This window comes from Nyctibius grandis, chromosome 1 (genome assembly GCF_013368605.1).
Source record: "Nyctibius grandis isolate bNycGra1 chromosome 1, bNycGra1.pri, whole genome shotgun sequence".
NCBI lineage: Eukaryota > Metazoa > Chordata > Aves > Nyctibiiformes > Nyctibiidae > Nyctibius > Nyctibius grandis.
Genome location: NC_090658.1, coordinates 10,539,200 through 10,557,746, shown reverse-complemented (window position 1 = coordinate 10,557,746; position 18,547 = coordinate 10,539,200). Strand labels below are relative to the sequence as shown.

Sequence of the window (18,547 nt, the reverse complement as noted above, 5' to 3'; positions counted from 1 at the left end):
ACTGGTTACCAGTGTATCACTCCATTTAACCCCTTCCCCTGGAGCCTAGGGCAAGCCTATGCAGAGTTGCACTTCTCCAAGCCCTCTGCACAGCTACTCAGCTCTAAAGGGGCTTTGGGAGAGCCCAGATCAGTAAGTATTTTTTATTTATGTGTGCCATAGTGGAATACAAGTGTAGACAGACAGACCTGCTGCCTATTCTGCCAAGCAAACAGACTTTGTTCCCTGGAGGAGGATTGAGGAGTGGGAGAAATCATCCAGAAAATCCTTTGCAGTAGGCAACTGGACTGGTAAGTTCAGGGTAATTTTGCATTTGACACACGCAGTCAGTCTGAGCAGTGTGCTGGTTCCAGAATTGAGGGCCTGGGTTTGCTACCAAAGTGGTTTTGATACAGCTTTTCCATTAAAAACTCATACATTTCCACAGGGTAGATTTTATCCTGAGATGCACAATGCAGAATATCACAAATCCTGAAAAAAAATCTACTACATATGTGTAGTTTGGTTAGTTTCAAGCATTAAATTCTAGTCGCAGAACTAATAAACAAAAGTGCAAAATACGCAAGAATTGCAAGCACCAGAAGACGGAAATATAATTAGAAGGACCTGCCTGTGTATGATTTACAAATTGTGACCGGTATTGTGTCTTCGTATGTGAATTTTATGAAACCATCGATGTGGCGGGTTCCAAAAAGCCCCTCTGACCCCACGGTTGTGTCTTTGTCTTCTTGCTTCCTCAGATGAAACCCCAAGGAGATACCTGGAAGGAATGCTAGACCAACGAGCTAATAGAGAAGTCCTCTTAGCATCTTAGCCCCTAGCCATTCAAGTGTCAGCTTTGGATACAGAGACGGCTGCTGCCTAAAACAAGCAGGTTTTCTGAAATCTGAGGTCAGTGGTGGATGTTAGAGCTGTAGTGCCTCGCCGTTTGAAACACATGAAGCTTTGTGAGACCCATGGAAAAATGTGGAATGATTGCTTGTCTTTAATAAGAACTGAGTCAAGCCTTAGGCTGAGTCCCAGCTGATTCAAGCCAGACGTTATTAGAGCTTGCTAGGCATTATTATAGATAAATAGATAAAGTTTCTTACAATATTTCAACAAAGAGATAAAAGTTGGAAGAAGTTCTAATTAAAATTCAATTACTTTATTCCGTTTTTCTACCACCACCTACCAATCTGGCCACATGCTTTCCAATTTCTTAATAATTTCATCTTTTTTTAAAAGGAAGAGAGTTTTGGAGGAAATTCTCCCCACTTCTTCCTTCTAAAAAGCTCTAGGCAGGTGACACACATTTGTGTAGTTCACAAGAAGAAAAGCATTTAAAAATAAATTTCTAACAAAAGCCGCTGCTATTGTAATTTAATATTGGCAGAGGAAATCCAATTATGGCCAGATTAGTCCTTTCTTTTTCTTTTTTCTTTTTTTTAAATCCCCAGTTTGTCTGATAAAGATAGATATAATTATAGGGAAGCGCTTTGTGAGTTAGCTAAATGGCAGACACCACCATTTTGTTCTGCTGTGAAATGAATGGTTTGGGTCGAACAGGTTGCGTAGTACAGCTGTGCTAACAGGTCATCTTCCAATGTGTAGATTGACATTAGCTTGTTGAAAATCAAATCTCTGCTGTCTTCCCATTACGAGTATTCAAGCAGATGTACAAGTGCGTTGTACCTCTTGGGAGTCTCATGAGCTGTGATGTGCATGAAAATGGCTTGGCGAGCTTATAGCTAACTTGCTGTTCTTGCATCTTGGATGTCAGAGTCGAGCCATCATGCTACAGAAGATACCTGTGGTTTGAGACTGGGCAAGTAGGGTACTAGCTGGAATTTATTTCCACATTTTGAAAGTTATCTTCATGATTGTAAGGGTTGGGTTTGACAAAATATATGTCAGGGACCAGGCAAATTACAAACTGGCTCTGAAATCTAGGACTGGAGATGCAACACAAAGCCACTCCAGGGGCTTGGGCAACAGGACTTCACCTTCTCCGCAGGATAGTGATCAGCAATGCAATGTAAATTACTGTAATTACTGTGTCACCAAAACATGTACACAATCAGGCAGATCTGGATTCTCTTCATTGTGGTGTGCTAGAGTGTAATTAGATGGTGATGCCTACTGCTACTAGAGTTTGAGGGAGGCCTACAAACATCTGCAACTCAAATCTCGCAAACCGAGTCGGTTCCAACCAACAGCAGCCAAATCATTAAGATTAAACTTCCCCGGTACTGCATTGTTAATCGACTTGAGTAATTTGACTCACTGAGCATCCTGAAGGCACCGCGCTTTGTCCTTATAGCCGTACCATTCTTGCTGAGGTAGGAAATCAGTGTGGCCAAACTCAGTATAGATCTTACAGAAGGGGACTATGGTATTTATTTACATTTTAAGCTAATTTTACCCACCCACACTTGTTCTCTTATAGATTTCATTCACTCACGCTCACAAGCAATGAGACATGGTTGTCCAAGTGGTCTGGCCCCAATCACTTGTGTGCAACATATGCAACAAGGGATGACAGATGTCAAATCTTCACTAAACCTCCCAGTTTTGGGACAGTTCATAGAATCATAGGATCATAGAATGGTTTGGGTTGGAAGGGACCTTAAAGATCATCTAGTTCCAACCCCACTGCCATGGGTAGGGACACCTTTCCACTAGACCAGGTTGCTCAAAGTACCATCCAACCTGGCCTTGAACACTTCCAGGGAGGGGGCATCCACAGCTTCTCTGGACAACCTGGGCCAGTGTCTCACACCCTCATGGTAAAGAATTTCTTCCTAAGTTCTTTAGTAATCTTTAAGAACTGATAGGGTTTTTTTGTGGTGGTCCTTTGCTGAAGTCTCTCTCCCTGCTAGGCTGGCAGGAGAAGGAATGGGAGACGTGATATGCTGCCATCCTCCTGTTATCAGAGAGGAGGGTCTTTCACGAAGGAGTTGTGTGTGCTATGGTCTTATCAGTGCGCAGACCTTCTGGGCTTGACAAAAACAACATAGTCTCAAATTTTTTTGCTGGGAATGGTGTCATTTGTTATGAATACAAGCCGTTCCTAACCCCCCCTGCTCTGCTGTTTCTTCTGATGCTTACACAGATTTTCATTCATACCAGTCCCAATATTTCTTTTACAAATCTCCATGCTGATGACTGGTTCCTGCAGATCCCAGCTCTGGTTTTGAAAAGCCTCTTGGTTCTGCTCAGGACAACATACAAATGACAAAGGGCCAAGACATCCCAGCAGTTAGAATAAAAAAGAAATCCCTCCCATTCCCCACTGAAAGCAGCAGTAAAATCTCACATTTAAAGAGTAAAATTAATTCCAATTATTCATTGCCCATTATAATTCACACTGATCGAAAGCTGCCACCACCTCTTAACCAGCTAGATCCTATTTTTATTTCACAGCAATGTGTCACCTTCACCCAACAAGTGGAAAGGCGAAGCGTCTGGACCTCACCAACTTCATCCCTTTCATCCCCCTCTGCACCACGGGACCTATCCCTGATTTGCAGCTGTGTGGATGTTTTAGAGGGCCTGGATAGAGGTAAGGAGATCCTTTGGAGAACGTGAAAACTTGAAACACCTGCCTTTGTGGCTGGGTCTTCTGTTGCTGGCAGTTCGGCCAGGCTGGTAGCGGTGTGATGGGTACATCGTGTGGCCAGAAAGGAGAAGTGCAATTTGTAGTTGACCTTTTTCTTAGGCTAAATCCTGCCACTCTATCTAGCTGAGCACCCAAGTGGTAAGGAACTGAAATTGCCCAGCTGCTCGCACTGGGCTTTATTGCCCTGCGCTTCAATGCTGACACTAAAATAGATGTCACTCTAGTTTTCCCTCTGTTCTTCATTAATCCTGCCTTACATGTTTCATTTGTCAGCTGCCTTGGGTGTGCTTAAGTCATATTTTCAGGTGCTTCTCCAAAATCAGGAAGAAAAATAAGCAGGAAAAATATAGTAAGAGTGCAGCAGTAGCTATGATGATCTAGAAGAGTGAGGGAAAGTTTGTAGGCTTTCCATGAGTCTTCTCATGACTTTATAGAGAAGCTAAAGCAACATGGCTGAGTTTTAACCTGCTTATTTAGACATTACTACAGCAACTGTCCAGATGAACGACTGGATTCCTGAGGGGCCTACCATAGGTCCAGGACCATAAGTAGTTGATTAGTGACACAGATGTTGGGACAGAGAAAAATCTGCAGGTCTCACCTGGAGGAGAAGGTCTGGGAACATGGAAAAGCGCAGGGCTGAAATTCCTAGCAACGTCGGAAAAACTGAGAGAAGGTCTGGGCAACAGAGGCTGCAAAGAATTAATGTAGGTGAGACTAATTAACTGCACTAATACTGGTGGGAAACGGTAGATTAAGGAGCAGGATTAGGAAGTTATGGGCAGTCAGAAGCATGAGTTAAATACCATGCACTGTGAATAAGGCAGATACTATACCAGGATGTGTAAACAGGAACGCAGCCTGCACTACCATACCAGTTTTGCCTAATCATAGCCAAGCCTGCGCTGGAGTTTTGGACCAGGTTTAGGTATTGAGCTTCAAAGAAACATGGCCCAAAGAGTGAGAATCGAGAGGAGAACAAGGGGAATGGTCCAAGATTTGGAAATCCTAACAGCAGGGGAAAAGGAAAGGGTTGTTAGCCTCAAGAAGAGAAGGACTTCTTCCTGCAAACACCTTTCAGAGAGGGGTTAGGCAGAGCAAGTGCACAGTGAACAGAGTCCTGAGCAGTTTACACAAAGACGGCTCCTGCCCAGAACCACCGGTGAGAGAGTTTGCCAACCAGCCTGTCCTTACAGAGCGAGGAATGTGGCGTTGTTGGGTTGCAACATAGGTATTTTTATGAATCAGTGCCTGAACAATTTTAACACAGGAGAGGAATAATGTCAATCACTTTGATGTAGCCAACAGAAGGTGGCTCGTGGCAGCTCCTTCCCACCTCGATGATAACACTGGAAGATAGGCAGGTGTACTAACGGGTTACACGTAATATTAACTCTCTAGCTGTCTGAGGCACAGCATCAGAAATGAAATAATTTTCCAAATGCAGACAAATCCTCTCCACAGATAGGGCCATACTGCTGGCCAAAAGATGGTAAAGTGATTACAACCAGTCTTTCTTACCTCTGCAGTACTCTATTAACTAGCAATGCTCTGGGAACAAATAGGTGAGGTCCAAGCCCTGCATTCGCTGACATCTCATCCATCCCAAACATTTGCATTGTGAGACTGACATTTGATGCCAAAGATAGTGCAGATGCTATGCAAGAGCATATGGTGCACCTCCAGGCTTCAGGTTTCATCTCCAAGTGTTAACTGTCTGGCTTGTAGCGTGAGACCATTCAAGGTAGAAAGAAATTACAAACTGATGTGCCCAAAAACTCTGGATAACAGCACATCATTGGTTATGGGCATATTAATACTCAGGATACGTACAGCTGGTGCTCCTGATGGATCTGGTTCTGTACAAAAACATGGATATTCCCACCAAGAAGGTAGAAGTTTTTTAAGAAAATGGACTCTTCCTATCCCCAGCTTCTCATGCATTAGAAATATACCACTTTTAAATCTGATGATCATAAGCAAGCTCTACTTCACGTCATAGATACGGGGATGACTACTGCTGAAGTGCTGTCATCCAGATTGGGTGGAATCATTTGTCTCTGCTGGAGAAACTTCTTGCTGAAAAACACAAATCTGAAAGAATCCTGAGGTCTCAAATCAGCAAGAAAACATCCATGTTAGTCTTTGCCAGGCTTGAGTGACCTTGGGTGGGAGTTTGGCTGGACTTGACACTATATTATAGATCAAATAAACTAGTTTCTCTTCAGCAAAGTTCCTAACAAAGAGGGACAGATGTCAGCAGATGAAAACCAGTATAATTTCCCTGCAATTTTAAATTAATCTCTCCTTTAGATTGCCAGTTTATTCCTCCCTTGTTTATTGACACCCTCTCAGCATGAGCCCAAGGAGACGGGAAAGATTTTGTGGCGCTCTGGCTGTTCATGTAGACATCCTGGCACTCGTTTGATCGGAGGCAGAACAGGACATGAACCTTTCCTGCTGGGGCTGAGACCGCAGCCGAGCGCTATTCAGCTCCGAGAACAATGTCTGGCAGCTTGCAAGTAATTTAAACCAGCTAAAAACAGCCGAGGCTGGGTATGAATCATGACCCATCCGTGTTTGCTTCAGCCTTTCGACTCGCCTGAAATCAGCACAGCCTCTACTGGCAGGCAACTGGCTCCCTGGAGAATAAGCAATAAACAACGTTTAAAAAGGACTTTTATTTCACAAGGGCTTTGCCTGCGTGAATGCCAACAAAAAGTTGACTCTCAAAAGCGTGCATCTGAGGCAGGGGGATGTGCAGCCCTCCGGAAAACCTGCTGTTAACATTCATCAAAGAAACCCCAAATATAGAAATATTATGCAGGAACAGAGATGATGTGGGCTTTTTCTTGGCTGTGAGTTCTTCTGAGAGCACCGTACCATGTTATACCGCAGTGTTACAGCTCTGCTTTTTGAAGCAGCGCTGGAAAAGATATTTGCACTCTGTTTCTCTAGAGAGAAAAAGCAAGATCCTCCAGGATGGTAAATGGGGCCAGTTCCATTGAGGTCGGTAGAATAAACCTGGTTCATAGCAGCTGGGAATCTGGACCATAATACACAGGGTGGCAGAGCTGGAGCACTCTGTGGGGCTGAGGAGTGGGGCCAGGGGATCAAAGCACTAGCCAGGGCCTTGGGATACCCTGCCATCAGCCTGCTGAGCAAACCCAAGATGTCTCTTTGCTCCTTCATGGCCTAAAGCTGGCAGCAATGTCATTCATAAAGTGCTTTAATATAGAATCATAGAATGTTAGAGGTTAGAAGGGACCTCTGGAAATCATTGAGTCCAACCCCCGTGCCAGAGCAGGACCAATCTAGGGCAGGTTACACAGGAACGCATCCAGACAGGTCTTGAAAGTCTCCAGAGAAGGAGACTGCACAACCTCCCTGGGGAGCCTGTTCCAGTGCTTTATCAGATAACTGACCTCTAGGAAACCTCTGCATTATCTAAGAAATAAATTCCAGGAGCAGATGATGCAGACAAAACCCAGAATCAGCCTATGGACAGAAACAAGGGGAAGGGTTTGTATTCTCTATGAGAGACGGGCACGATACGGCTGCTCCATCCACCAAAGACAGGTCCGGCTGGGTACAAAGCTGGGTACACTTCAACGTGGGGCGTGAGGACCCAACCCAGAAAGCTGCCCAAATAGCAGGGCATGACCGGCACCCAACAACCGGCCCCTGGACCTGCTCTGCTGCCAGGGAGGAAGGTCTTGCACCGAGCGGTGCGTCCTCCCGCCTGCTGAAGGGCCTTTTTGTTGCGCTTGTAGGATGCTAAAATCCATTTGCCGTTGCACGTACAGTCATTGCTCGGGCAATACCCTTTTTAGATGTTTTTTCACCCCAGAAACAGCGCGGTGACGCCCGGGGAGGAGCGGGGGCTGCCAGCGCACGGCTTAGCCCGGGAAGGTCAACAGCGAGGAGAGAAGGGAACACCCTGAACTTGCAACCAGCTCCTCAAGGGCACTAGGGGTGATGCTGCTCCGCCAACGGCACCGCCCGCCGGGCTCCTCAAGTCCCCGGTGGCAAGCGGCTGATTTGCTGCACCCCGTGCTCGGCCCAGGGCCGGGAGCAGGGCCGGGCCGGAACCCGGAGCGGGACCCGAGCAGGGCCGCCGCTCCCCGCCCAGCCGCGGACGGGGGGAGTTAGGACCGCGCCGCGGGGCCCAGAGCCACGCTCCGCTCCCATTGGCTGCCGAGCCGCAAGGGCGCCCTGGCCGACGTAGAGACCCCCGCTCCTATTGGCTGGGACGCGGGGCGGGGGCGGTGGCGGCCGCCGCTCGGTAGGTGCGGGCCGGACCGGGCTGGAGCGCGGCGGTGGCGGCCCCCGGGGGCGGCGGGGGGGACCGAAGAGCAGCGCTCGGTGCTGCCGTGGCCGCCCGGGCGGCGGAGGTGGGAAGCGGGCGGTTTTCGCGTTGGAAGCCCGTCCCCGTTAGCCGTGGCGCGTTGCATCCGTGTCTCCAGCGGTTCAGGGCATCCATCCCCGGGGTGCGGTGCCTCCTCGGCTTTATGGCCTTTATTTCTTATTTTTTTTTAGTTAAGGTCCTATTTTTTCAGCTGGGGAAAGGCGTTTTGGGCAGAAAGCATGCAAAAAATCCAAGCTCAGATCCTACAGGCCCGAAAGCAAGAGCTGTGTGTTTTTTCCCCCAAAACACCACCAAAAAAAAATCCCCTTCCCAGCAAAACCAGGGCTGGTGGGAGATGGAAACTCCATCAGCACCCGCTGCTCTTGTTGGCTCACCAGCCAAGCGATGCCCACGGACGGTGGGACGTCACTCGCTGGGACAGAGCTCGTGTTGTCCGCTGGGTTTTGGCAAGCAACTTGCTTTTGATGACGCAAAAAAGTTCTGGGATCACCTTCCTAAGAGGTCCCGGCGGACCTTTCCCCGTTGAAATGAATGAAATAGCCACTGTCTCCATCCCTTATCTAAAAAACCGGCGGCGGGTACCGTTCCTGTGCCGCCCCGTCGCTGGTGAGACAATGGAGGGCTCGGGTGTAGACAGGATTTCTGGCCGCTTTCCTGTATTTTTTAAGGCCAGTGGAAAGTCTCCGCTGTGCCTAAAGCTGTGGTCGTACGTCCCTCTGCAGAGCTGTGTCAGTCCTGCCTGAGGATTTGGGCTTGCTTCTTCCCGTCGTGAGGGTTCATCTTGGTGAGTCCCCACCACCGGCAGCCTGACTTCTCAATTTTTGCAGTTTTTGTTGGCAAATGGTGAGAAACCTTATTTTCTAGATGCTCTTGTTGCTGGGACTTGCACTTAGCGGTGTTAGCGTTTTCAGTCTGGTTTGAAACGTGACGTTTTGCCTGATGGTTCTGTGTAGGGGATGTGTGCGGTTCCCGGTCTAGTTTGCATCCAGGTGTGGCTGCATGTCCAGCTCCCCCTGAAATTCATTGAAATCAGCTGCTTGAATGAGAGACTTCTGCAAATGCAGCGAAATCTGGTGGCCCTCGAATATCCTTACAATTTCCTTACAGTAAGCAGATATACTCTCACTCGTGTGTATTGGCAAGTTTCCTGGTTTCTCTTTAGCTACCAGTTACCTTCTGGAGATTTAATGAACGTGTGAAGCAGCACTTGCTCTTTTTTTTTGAAGACTGATGGCATCATAGAAATGTATATTATCACTGCATACTGCGTCTGTAAGATCAACAGATAGTCTGGGAAGTTCAGGATAGTTCAACCTTTGTGCTCCTACGTACAGTTAGCAAAATAACAGATGAGTTGTGACCTATAATTTTTTTTAATGCTGCTTAACACATTCTTTTCAGATTTCAGGTCAAGCTTATATATGTTCTTTATAGTTGTTTTTTTCTGGGCTGCCTGACATGTGATTCAAGCCACTAAATCTGATGGAAATAACGATATTCAACGATGCTTTGAATTTAAAGAGGCATCTTCTTAAAGAGGTACCAAAGCTGATCGCTAATTACTGCACATTCAGTTTTAAACTTTAAAGTCTGCTTTGATGCCTTGTGTCCTGGTTTCATGGGGATAAAATTTACAGAATGACTTTTCTGTTCCATTTTGTTTCAGTTTGTGGCCAGCCATGGGATGGTGATCAAGGCCATCAGCAGTGAAAGCCAGGGCAGCTGAGCCAGGCTGGCCCCCAGGTGTGTTCTATAGCATTAACATCAGGTTCCCTATAAATGGGAAAGCTGCTGGGGATGGGGGGCTCTTTGCTCTCCTCTCTTCTCACTCCTTCTCTTCTGTTCTCAATGCTTACTGTCCCTGGAGGGACTTGCCACCACTCCATGGGCTCAGTATAATTTTGTGTCTTTTGTATTAGTATCGATATTGATTTTCTTATTTCATTAAATCTGTTTAAATTTCAACCCGTGAGTCTCCCTCCTTTTCCCAATTCCCTTTCTTAGTCAGGGAGGGGACACTGGGTGATAGAACAACTGCTTATTGTTTAGCCCTGGGTGCAGGCTAAATGGAGACATACATGCAAGGGAGGGATTAGTGGTGGTGAGATGCCTGTTCATGTTGTGATAACTAGTGCTTTTCTCTGCTGAATCACCTGCACCCAACGTGGTGAATTTGAAGCAGGCTGTGTGGCTCTGAAGTGGATCCTGGCATTTAATACAACGTACCTTTACAATCGGTCACCCCGGCAGCTTTTTGCTCATTAGATTTTGGTTGGAAGAGGAGGAATCCAACCGGTGAGCATCATTTCTCCTTGCAGCCAAGGCCCTGGCTTTCAAAGCTGGTAAACAAATATATCTTAGGGGATTTTCTGGGCATTTAGATCCCTTGTAAATTGGATGTGAACTTTTGGCATTTGGTTTGCTGATAGTTGCTTGTGTGACTGTCAGAAGAAAACTAATTGAGAGGGACTGAATGGGAGCTGGTGAAGGCTGGCAGGTAACAGGGCTGCCTCCTGCAGCTCATGGACCACTGGCCTGAAAAATCTATATGGTGGATATGTAAAGAAACGGCACACATGGGTTCGCAAGTGGTTTGGGATACCCATTTCTGTTAGCATCAGAAATCTGCCTTCTGTTAAACGAGACATATGTGCTTACGTATATTTTAATGATATGTTGTTGTATAATACACAGGGAATTGAGCAGGGGCAGGTTTATCAATTACATTTATTGCAATTACCATGCCTTTTTGTTTGGATATACAACCTTTTTGGGGGAAAAAGAGAGAGCAATACTGTCAATTTTAGGATAACATGATGTGTGTAGGGTTGTATTTGGTAGCGACATAAGCGATCAAGGGGGTGAGCCCGGGTGTTGACGGGGAGACACGGCTTGCGTGGAGGGCTGGGAGAGCCCCGGCTTTACTCGCCCTCTCCGCAGCTGCTGCTGTGCTGAATATAGCTGCCCGGCGGTTGGACTGGCTGCCGGCTCTCGGGGAGGGGGAAGGCAGCTGCGGTGCCTGCCATGGGTTGTGCTGGGGATTCGGGTTTCCCTGGAGACCAGGCACATTGTGCCGCCGCTCTTTGTTTGTGGGAAAACCCCCGTTGCCATGGATCATAGAACTAGATGGTGACAAAAGAGCTGATGGAGGGTGTGAGTATCTACTTGTTTCCCACTTCCAAGTGTTGTTTGGGAATACTTTCCTTCTTTTTTTTATTTCTTTTTGAGTTTGCTGTTGATGCTCCCTTGGCTGGCCTCTCCATCGCCAGCTCGGCACTAGCTGGGTGAGTACCGGCAAAACCACTCTGCCGGTGTTTTAGAATCATAGAATCAATTTTGGGTGGAAAGGACCTTCGAGTCCAACCATTAACCTTGCGCTGTTAAGGCCACCACTAAACCATGTCCCTCAGCACCACATCTACACGTCTTTTAAATACCTCCAGGGATGGTGACTCCACCACTTCCCTGGGCAGCCTGTTCCAATGCTTGACAACCCCTTTGGTGAAGAAATTTTTCATGATATCCAATCTAATTCTCCCCCGGCGCAACTTGAGGCCGTTTCCTCTCGTTCTATCGCTTGTTACCTGGGAGAAGAGACCAACACCCTCCTTGCTACAACCTCCTTTCAGGTAGTTGTAGAACGAGCAATAAGGTCTCCCCTCAGCCTCCTTTTCTCTGGGCTAAACAACCCAGTTCTCTCAGCTGCCCCTCATAAGACTTGTTCTCCAGACCCTTCACCATCTTCGTTGCCCTTTGTTTTCCTAATGCCGGCACCCTGGTTCGGGCTGGAGGTGCTGGAAGAGGCTTCGGTATTGCCGCGGCTCTGAGGACGCTCGCCTGTGACTGAGCGGCGCGGAGCCTCTGCGTGGGGATTTTGGCAGCGCCAGTTTCAATGCTCTGCAGGAGCCCACAAGGTGTCATTTGTGGTGAAAGTATTTCTGGGTCCTGCTAGCTTGGCGAACGCAAGCAGAGGCGCTCACCTCCGGCTGGTGTTTGCAAAACAAGATCTCCCCTGTGCTCTCTTGGGTCTCCTTGGTCTGGCTCATCAGTTGTCCTGCTGCAGCTCCTCGCTCGAGTCCAGCACAGGCAGCGAGAGGGTGGTGGTGGAGCATCTCCATGTGTGGAGCACCCGGGGCTCGATGCTTCGAGAATAATATCTCATGTTAGAAGGATTTGTAGCAAGATGCAATGGGCTTGGCTCTACAGCACGCTTGAAAATGTGTCATCAGTTGAGCAAGCATTTCCATTAATTAATTTCACAAAGAGTTAATGAAATGAGGTAGAAGCTGCAGAGCTACGTGCCAAGTTTGGGTTTTACGGCCTCCTACCTCCCTCTCCAATTTTTTATATATACATCTCACTTCTGGGTGGCTCCTATTTCAAGCTTTTGAGTTTGTCTCTTAAAAACCCCTCAACTTTCCACCCCAATGGCCCTCATGGCTCAGCCACGCTAATAGGTGCTTTACGTCCTTGTTAACGATGTCTCATTTGGGCCCAGTAACCTCATGGTGCACAAACTGTTTGTGAGATTGGCCATTAATTCAGAAGACAGTTTCACCGTGCTGGCGAGGTGTAAAGCACAGGTCTGTTCTCAGTGCGACCAGGGCTTTAATTAGACTTTCCCTGTGTGTCATGTCCTCAAAATCAGCAAACGCTGCTGAGACACGAGGGTTTGCTCTTTCCTCTGTCCCACTCGGTGCACTATGATGCAACTTTCTGATTTTTGGGGTCTGACCCAGAACATGCTTAAGCTCTTTGTTATTAGACGTACCCAGTTTCTTCATGTGGCGCTGAGACGAGAGGGGATGGCGAGTTGCCACTATCGTGTGTTGTGTATTTCAGAGAGCCCGAGGCTTGGCATCGTCATGCGGAAGAAGTTCTGTCCCGATGGCCGTGGATGTGGGAAAATCACTTTCTGAAGCCTTGCTGAGCAGGAAGGCCAGGGGCGATGGTAGGTGGGACTGCGCAGAGGTGGAGATGCACTACCCAGAGCTTGCGGGCAGCCTGCGCCGGCTTCTAGGGACAGAGGAAGCCAAGCCCTGCCCGCAAGGGACGGAGAGTGTGGCAATGAGTCGACGCAGTCGCTTGGCCACTGGTGTTACCCAGGGAGGCTCGAGGTGCCGCCAAGAAGTGTCTTCAGCATCTGTATCTAGATTTCCCAGAGCAAGAGCCACCCTCTCGGAGGCAGAGATGTTAATCTGTAGAGCTGCTGATGGCGGTGATGTGCCTCGTCATGTCAGCCACCGGTTCCTCTCCTCAGAAGAGCAGCAGGTGAGAGGGTTGTATGTACGTACAGGTGTTGCTGCGTCACCGGGAGGTCCCAGGCAAGGTGGGGGCTTGTTTGTCTGGGCTGTCCTAGCAAGGGCTTTCCATCTCCCCCAGCCAGAGTGTGCCCACCCAAGCCCTGGGCTAAGGCATGTGGTGGGGAAGGGCTTGGGCTTCCAAAACCTGAGCTGTTGGCTCCGTTCCTGTATTGCTGCTGCGGAGCTGGAAAGTTGCTGGGGACAGGGCTCCTTAAATAAGTGCCTCTTGCTGCCAAATGACTTGTGCAGCTTCCCAAGCACTCGGGGTGCCTCTGCTTAAAACCAAGCCCCACTCCGGGCTCCGGGCAGCTGCATGCCATCCCGCAGATGGAACAGAGTTCCCCTTCCAGCCTCTCCTCCCAGCATGTCTGGGCCTGGGCTTTTATCTCCATGTTGCAGCACAAAGGAGCCTTTTGTCTGGATGCTGTGCTTCATTTTATGCATCTCTCTCTCCTTTTCCTTTTTCCACCCGTCCTCGAGCAGGTGAAGGCATCAGTCTGTTGGGAGCCAGAATCTAGCCCTCCCAGCCGGCGCAGCTCTGCAGAGGAGAGCATCCTTGCTGGCAGCTGCCACAATGCCCGTGCCGGCCGGCGGAGCCAAAGGCAGGGACCTCAATCCCCATTTTCCTCCACCCTGGAGCTCCTGCGGCCCCAACCCCGCCCCGGCCCCGAGAGCGCCCTGCGGAGCCACTCCACGTCGAGCTTCTCCGCTGTGTCTTCAGAAGGAAACGGCCTCTCTGAAGAGCCGTCCCAAAGCTTGCTGGCCAGCGCAGGTGTGTCTTCTCCTGCGGCCACCACCGCCCGGGACCTGTGCTGTCGGTGGGGTGCGGCAGAAGGCAGGGCGCCGCGGGCACGCAAGCCCTTCAGTCCTCTGCTTGATGACTGCACCATCATGGAGCGCATCAGGGAGATGTCGTCGTACCAAGCCGATTACTGGGCCTGTGCCATACCAGATTCGTTACCCCCGTCTCCGGACCGTCGCTCACCCCACTGGGACCCCAATAAAGAGTATGAGGAGTTGCTGGATTACGCTTACCCGCTGAAGCCAAGATACAAGCTGGGAAAGATGCCGGAGCCTTTCCTCCATGACTCGGGAATAGGTTTGGACAGCTTTTCTGTTTCCCCTGAAGGCACGTCGAGGTCTACCAGCACTTATGGCCGAGGTGGGCAGGCTCGGGGAAGCGGAGAAGATGGACGTCGGAGGTTCGTGGCCTCTGCAGAGAGGTTCTCCACCCCAGGGCCTGGAAAAAGAGACTGCTCAGGAGCTGGCTCGTACTACGAACCTTTACCAATTGCAAAAGCATCCTTTGCAAAGAGTGCTTCCTCTCCTCCTTCTAGAGGTTTTGCTAAGGATGTAACGAGGGAGTCAACTGGGCCGGGTTCCTCTGGCCACCCCGCTGCAGATGGGAGAAGCTGGTGTACCAGAGGGACCCCCTTGCCGAACTACAAAGGGCAGCTGAAAAGCACAAATGGGTTTTTACCTACAACGCGAGTGCTCCCCCTGAGGAAAGAGTGGGAGGGTGATGAAGAATTTCTCTCCCTGCCTCCGAGACTGCGGGAGCTGGAAAGGCTGGCTCAGTTTTTGTCTGATCTTTCCTTAACTATAAGGACACCTGGGCATGACCACTGTAACCTCCCACGTCACAGCGACGGCAAGCAGCCTCTTCCGTCCGAGTTGGCTCCGTTCGGAGGAGCGGGTGGCAGGGATAAGAGAGGGAATACTGAGGATTACGCTGGGCTGTGGCACCCCTGCAGCTCTCTAAGGCCCAGCTGGGAAAACACCGAATCGTGTGGCCAGACCCATAGGGATCCTGTGCGGGGGCTTCGTGTACCGACCGGTCTCAGGGACGCGTTGGATGGGACGTACCTAAATGAACTGCGGGTCGAAGGGCATCCAAAGAAGAGCCTGCAGAGCGAGTCCCTTGCCCAGTGCATTAAGGTAGGCTGAGACGAGAAATGAAGTTTAGTATGGGAAGATCTCGCGTAAAATGTGCCTGTATTTGTGGCACAATTTAAGGCTTCCCCTTCTGCATGGTGTTTGGTGCCTGGCAGCTGGTAGTAATTCAAGCAGGGAGGCTCAGCAGAGCAGATAATTTCTTCTGATGGAGCAAGAGCCCATCTCGCTTGTCCTGTGGCTCGGCATCACGGGGCTAGGCTCGGTGGAAACGTGGCACTCTGCTCTCCCCAGCCCGCCCGTCCTGCAGCACCGCTGCACCAGGGGAGATGCGAGAGCTATGGTTGGGGCTGGACCAGTGTGAAATGCATCATTCGATGCCTGCCCCGTCACTCTGGCTATTTATTGTCATGCACATCACTGCAAACACCAGCACAAATCATTCCCCACCTTGTATAGGAATAACTTCCATTTTAAAAGGGTCAGCATTAGGGTGTATTTGTCACCCCAAATCACGGTGCCAGGGAGAAGCAGCTCAGTTGTACAGCAAAACCCCGACTCCTGAGGAGCAGGAGCAGGGCTGGAGTCTGGTTTTGGTAAGAGCAGAAGCCCCCGGGGTTTTGTGCAGCATCTTACAAAAATAATCCCTTATTGAGGTGCTTTAACAATAAATGAAAGCACTTAATTGAACGAGACGAATCCTTGGGGAAGAGCAACTGTAAATTAACTGTGCAGCTCTGGTGAGGAGGAGGAGGAGGGTGTCTCTTCGGCTGGGAGGTGGTGGAGGCAAACCCCTTCCTTCAGCCTGGGTGCCACTGGCTTCCAACACCTCTCTGTAGCAGCCATTTCATGGTGACCCTCAATTCCAGCCACATGGTGGTTTTGGGGTGTGTTTAGGGGTTTAATTTGCTTTTTGCCTTTTTTTTTTTTTCCTGTTTCTGTTGACCCGTGGTTTCCTGAGCTTGGGGATGTTTGTGTGAGGGGAGGCGGACGCTGCCGGCCCCACGGCGGGAGAGCAGGAGGGAGCAGGTGCTTTCTGAAACACTGCTGGCTCCCCTGTTGCTGTCCCTGCCCTCTCTTTGGTGCAGAAATAAATAAGTAACCCCTTCTGTTATGCTTCGTTGAGTAGATGTTTTGCTGCCAGCTGGAAGAGCTAATTCGTTGGCTGTACAATGTCGCGGACATCACCGACAGCTGGGTCCCAGCCTCGCTGGACGCCAGGAGCGGGAAGGCATCACTGCGCCGCTGCTTGGTAGGTATCACTGCTGGCTTCTTCCCCCTATTTGGTGCTGTGAAGCAAGGGACCGCTGGCATGGTCTGGGCAGGTGATGCGGGGTGCATCGGTGTGCAAAGCTGAATTTGGGACCGCCGGGAACCTGTTCAGGGGAAACTGCTCCCCAGGCAACGTGCCACAGGTGTATCTCTTCCAAAAAACCCTTCTAAGCAGCGTTCCTCTTCTTCCCTTGCCAGGAGTTCAGGAAAGACGTGGCCAACCACCGGAGCCTGACAGAGAGCGTGCTGGAGAGGGGAGAAGCTCTCCTTGACTGCATGGCATCGAATTCACCAGGTGAGGAGGAGCACGTGAGCCGGGCTGGTCCTGGACGCAGCCGGTGATGCCGACCATAGTTCTGCCCCCCAAAATCCCCCCGGTGTGGGGAAGCGGTGGGCAGAGTTTGCCATTCAGCAGCTGGCTGCGAAGGAGAAGGGTTTGACACCTCTGTTGCCGTCCATAGTCTTGGAGGTTCGAAGCGATTACACCCGAGCGCTTTCAGCTGCGCTGTGCCTTGACCCATGCCTTGTGCCGTGCCATCCATCCGGGGTGATGGATGTGTTTCTGCCTCTTGTGGGTCTCTCAGGTTTTTTTTTATCTTCACCACAGCACAACCAGTTCCCGCTGGGCTGTGGGATGCTGTCGGCCTGCCACTGGGAGGAGATGCTCTTGTCCAGCACAGGAGGAGGTGATTTTCACAGCCTGCTTGCGCTCAGTGCATCCCGGGGCGGGTGGCAGCAGCCAATTTGGGGAGACAGCCCAGGCTGGGTGGTGGCACGGCATGTGTGGGACGCTTCCTCCGGTGATCTGGTGCTTCCTGCACAAGGGATTTCTAAAGGGGGGGGCTGCGTCTGCAGTCACCAAAGGGGCTTTAGTGGTCAAGCACTGCATTTTGGATGGGCTTTCTTACACAGTCCCAAAGGTTTCCTTTGGCAGCTCCTCATTCTGTATCTTCCCTCTTCACCTGGAGCCTCCTTGGTCGCTTCCCACCCCCTCCAAACTCTGCATCAGGGCTTGGATCGGATGAAGATCAGCTTATTGATTTCTAACAGTTTCCTTCAAAAGTCTGTCTGGGCGAGTGGAACTCTCTTGCTGCTCTTACAGACTTCGAATCATCACGTTACTACCACCTCTGTCACACGTTTTGTTTTCCAGCTCTGAAAGACACGCTGGGTTTGATTGCCAAGCAGTCAGAAGAGCTGGAAACCCACGCGGAGCGTTGGTACGAGTCCGTTCTAGCTGCCATGGGTCCCACGCAGGGCAAGGACGGGATGGAGGACGAGGGGGTGCAGCAGACGGCTGCTCCGTGGGTAAGTGGGGGGCAAACCAGCCTTTCTGCAGCAGGGGGAGAGGGAGGGAGGCGTAGGAAGATAAACACTTAAATTAGCAAATGCTGTACATCAGGCTCTATTATTATTTCTTTTAATCTGATGTTTGGAAAGCCTAAAAAAAGAAAGCAAGGGAGATCTCAAAATGGATGCCCCGTCATCTTTAAATGTGTGTCAGGGGAAGAGCAGTGTGTCGGGGACCCAGCTGCTGAAATCCAAGAGCATGATGAGAGCTGTGGCAGCTCCTCAGAGGGACCCAGGGAGCTGCCAGTCAGGGTGGAGGGGATGCCAGCAGTCCGGCACAGCCAGCTGCTCTACCAAAATCACTTGGACAGCAGAGGGAAGATGGAAAAGGGGTGGGTTTTTGTTTGTTTAGTTGAGGTTTTTTTCCTCTTTTTTTTTTTTTTTTTTTCTTAAAGAAAAATTCTGCTTGCCATGTCATGGTAGGAAAGGGAAGCAAGTGAATTCAGGTGTAAAATAGGGGCTAGGAAACTTGTTTGCTGCTTTCTTGCCCACCTGCCTTCAAATAAAACTGCAGAGACAAAAGTGTTTCAGGAGGGCATGGCAGGAGGGGTGTGTGGTGGGTGAGGGTGGAGGCACAGCAGCGAAAACAGGGTCAGCTGTGTGCTGCCACCCACGCTGCGATGGGGAATCCCTGTAAACCCCCTCTAGACCGTGGCTGTACGAAACAATCACGGGTGTTAGCAAGGTGCTGGGTCCAGAGCCGCGGGAAGGCTCTGAGCGGCTTCTGAGCACCAAGAGGTAGGAATAGAGGAACTGCAG

General features: G+C 50.0%; 1 protein-coding gene across 11 annotated transcripts in view; it reads left to right on the top strand.

Annotated features, from left to right (window-relative positions):
- The window catches only part of CEP68 (centrosomal protein 68), a 179,604-nt gene that overhangs the window by 160,390 nt on the left and 667 nt on the right, over window positions 1-18,547 (top strand). The window contains exons 1-10 of one of the 11 annotated variants that reach the window (XM_068408386.1): window positions 7,966-7,995; window positions 8,693-8,813; window positions 9,405-9,509; window positions 9,637-9,713; window positions 12,813-13,241; window positions 13,757-15,211; window positions 16,296-16,418; window positions 16,637-16,733; window positions 17,046-17,124; window positions 17,592-17,746. In XM_068408386.1, the coding sequence (XP_068264487.1) occupies window positions 12,858-13,241; window positions 13,757-15,211; window positions 16,296-16,418; window positions 16,637-16,733; window positions 17,046-17,124; window positions 17,592-17,746 (2,293 nt within the window). In that variant the 5' untranslated portion in view covers window positions 7,966-7,995; window positions 8,693-8,813; window positions 9,405-9,509; window positions 9,637-9,713; window positions 12,813-12,857. Of the gene's footprint in view, window positions 1-7,902; window positions 7,996-8,692; window positions 8,814-9,371; window positions 9,510-9,636; window positions 9,714-10,201; window positions 10,266-12,812; window positions 13,242-13,756; window positions 15,212-16,295; window positions 16,419-16,636; window positions 16,734-17,045; window positions 17,125-17,591; window positions 17,747-18,547 lie in introns of those variants that run through there. The other 10 variants (XM_068408415.1, XM_068408406.1, XM_068408424.1 and 7 more) reach the window with 10 other exon arrangements.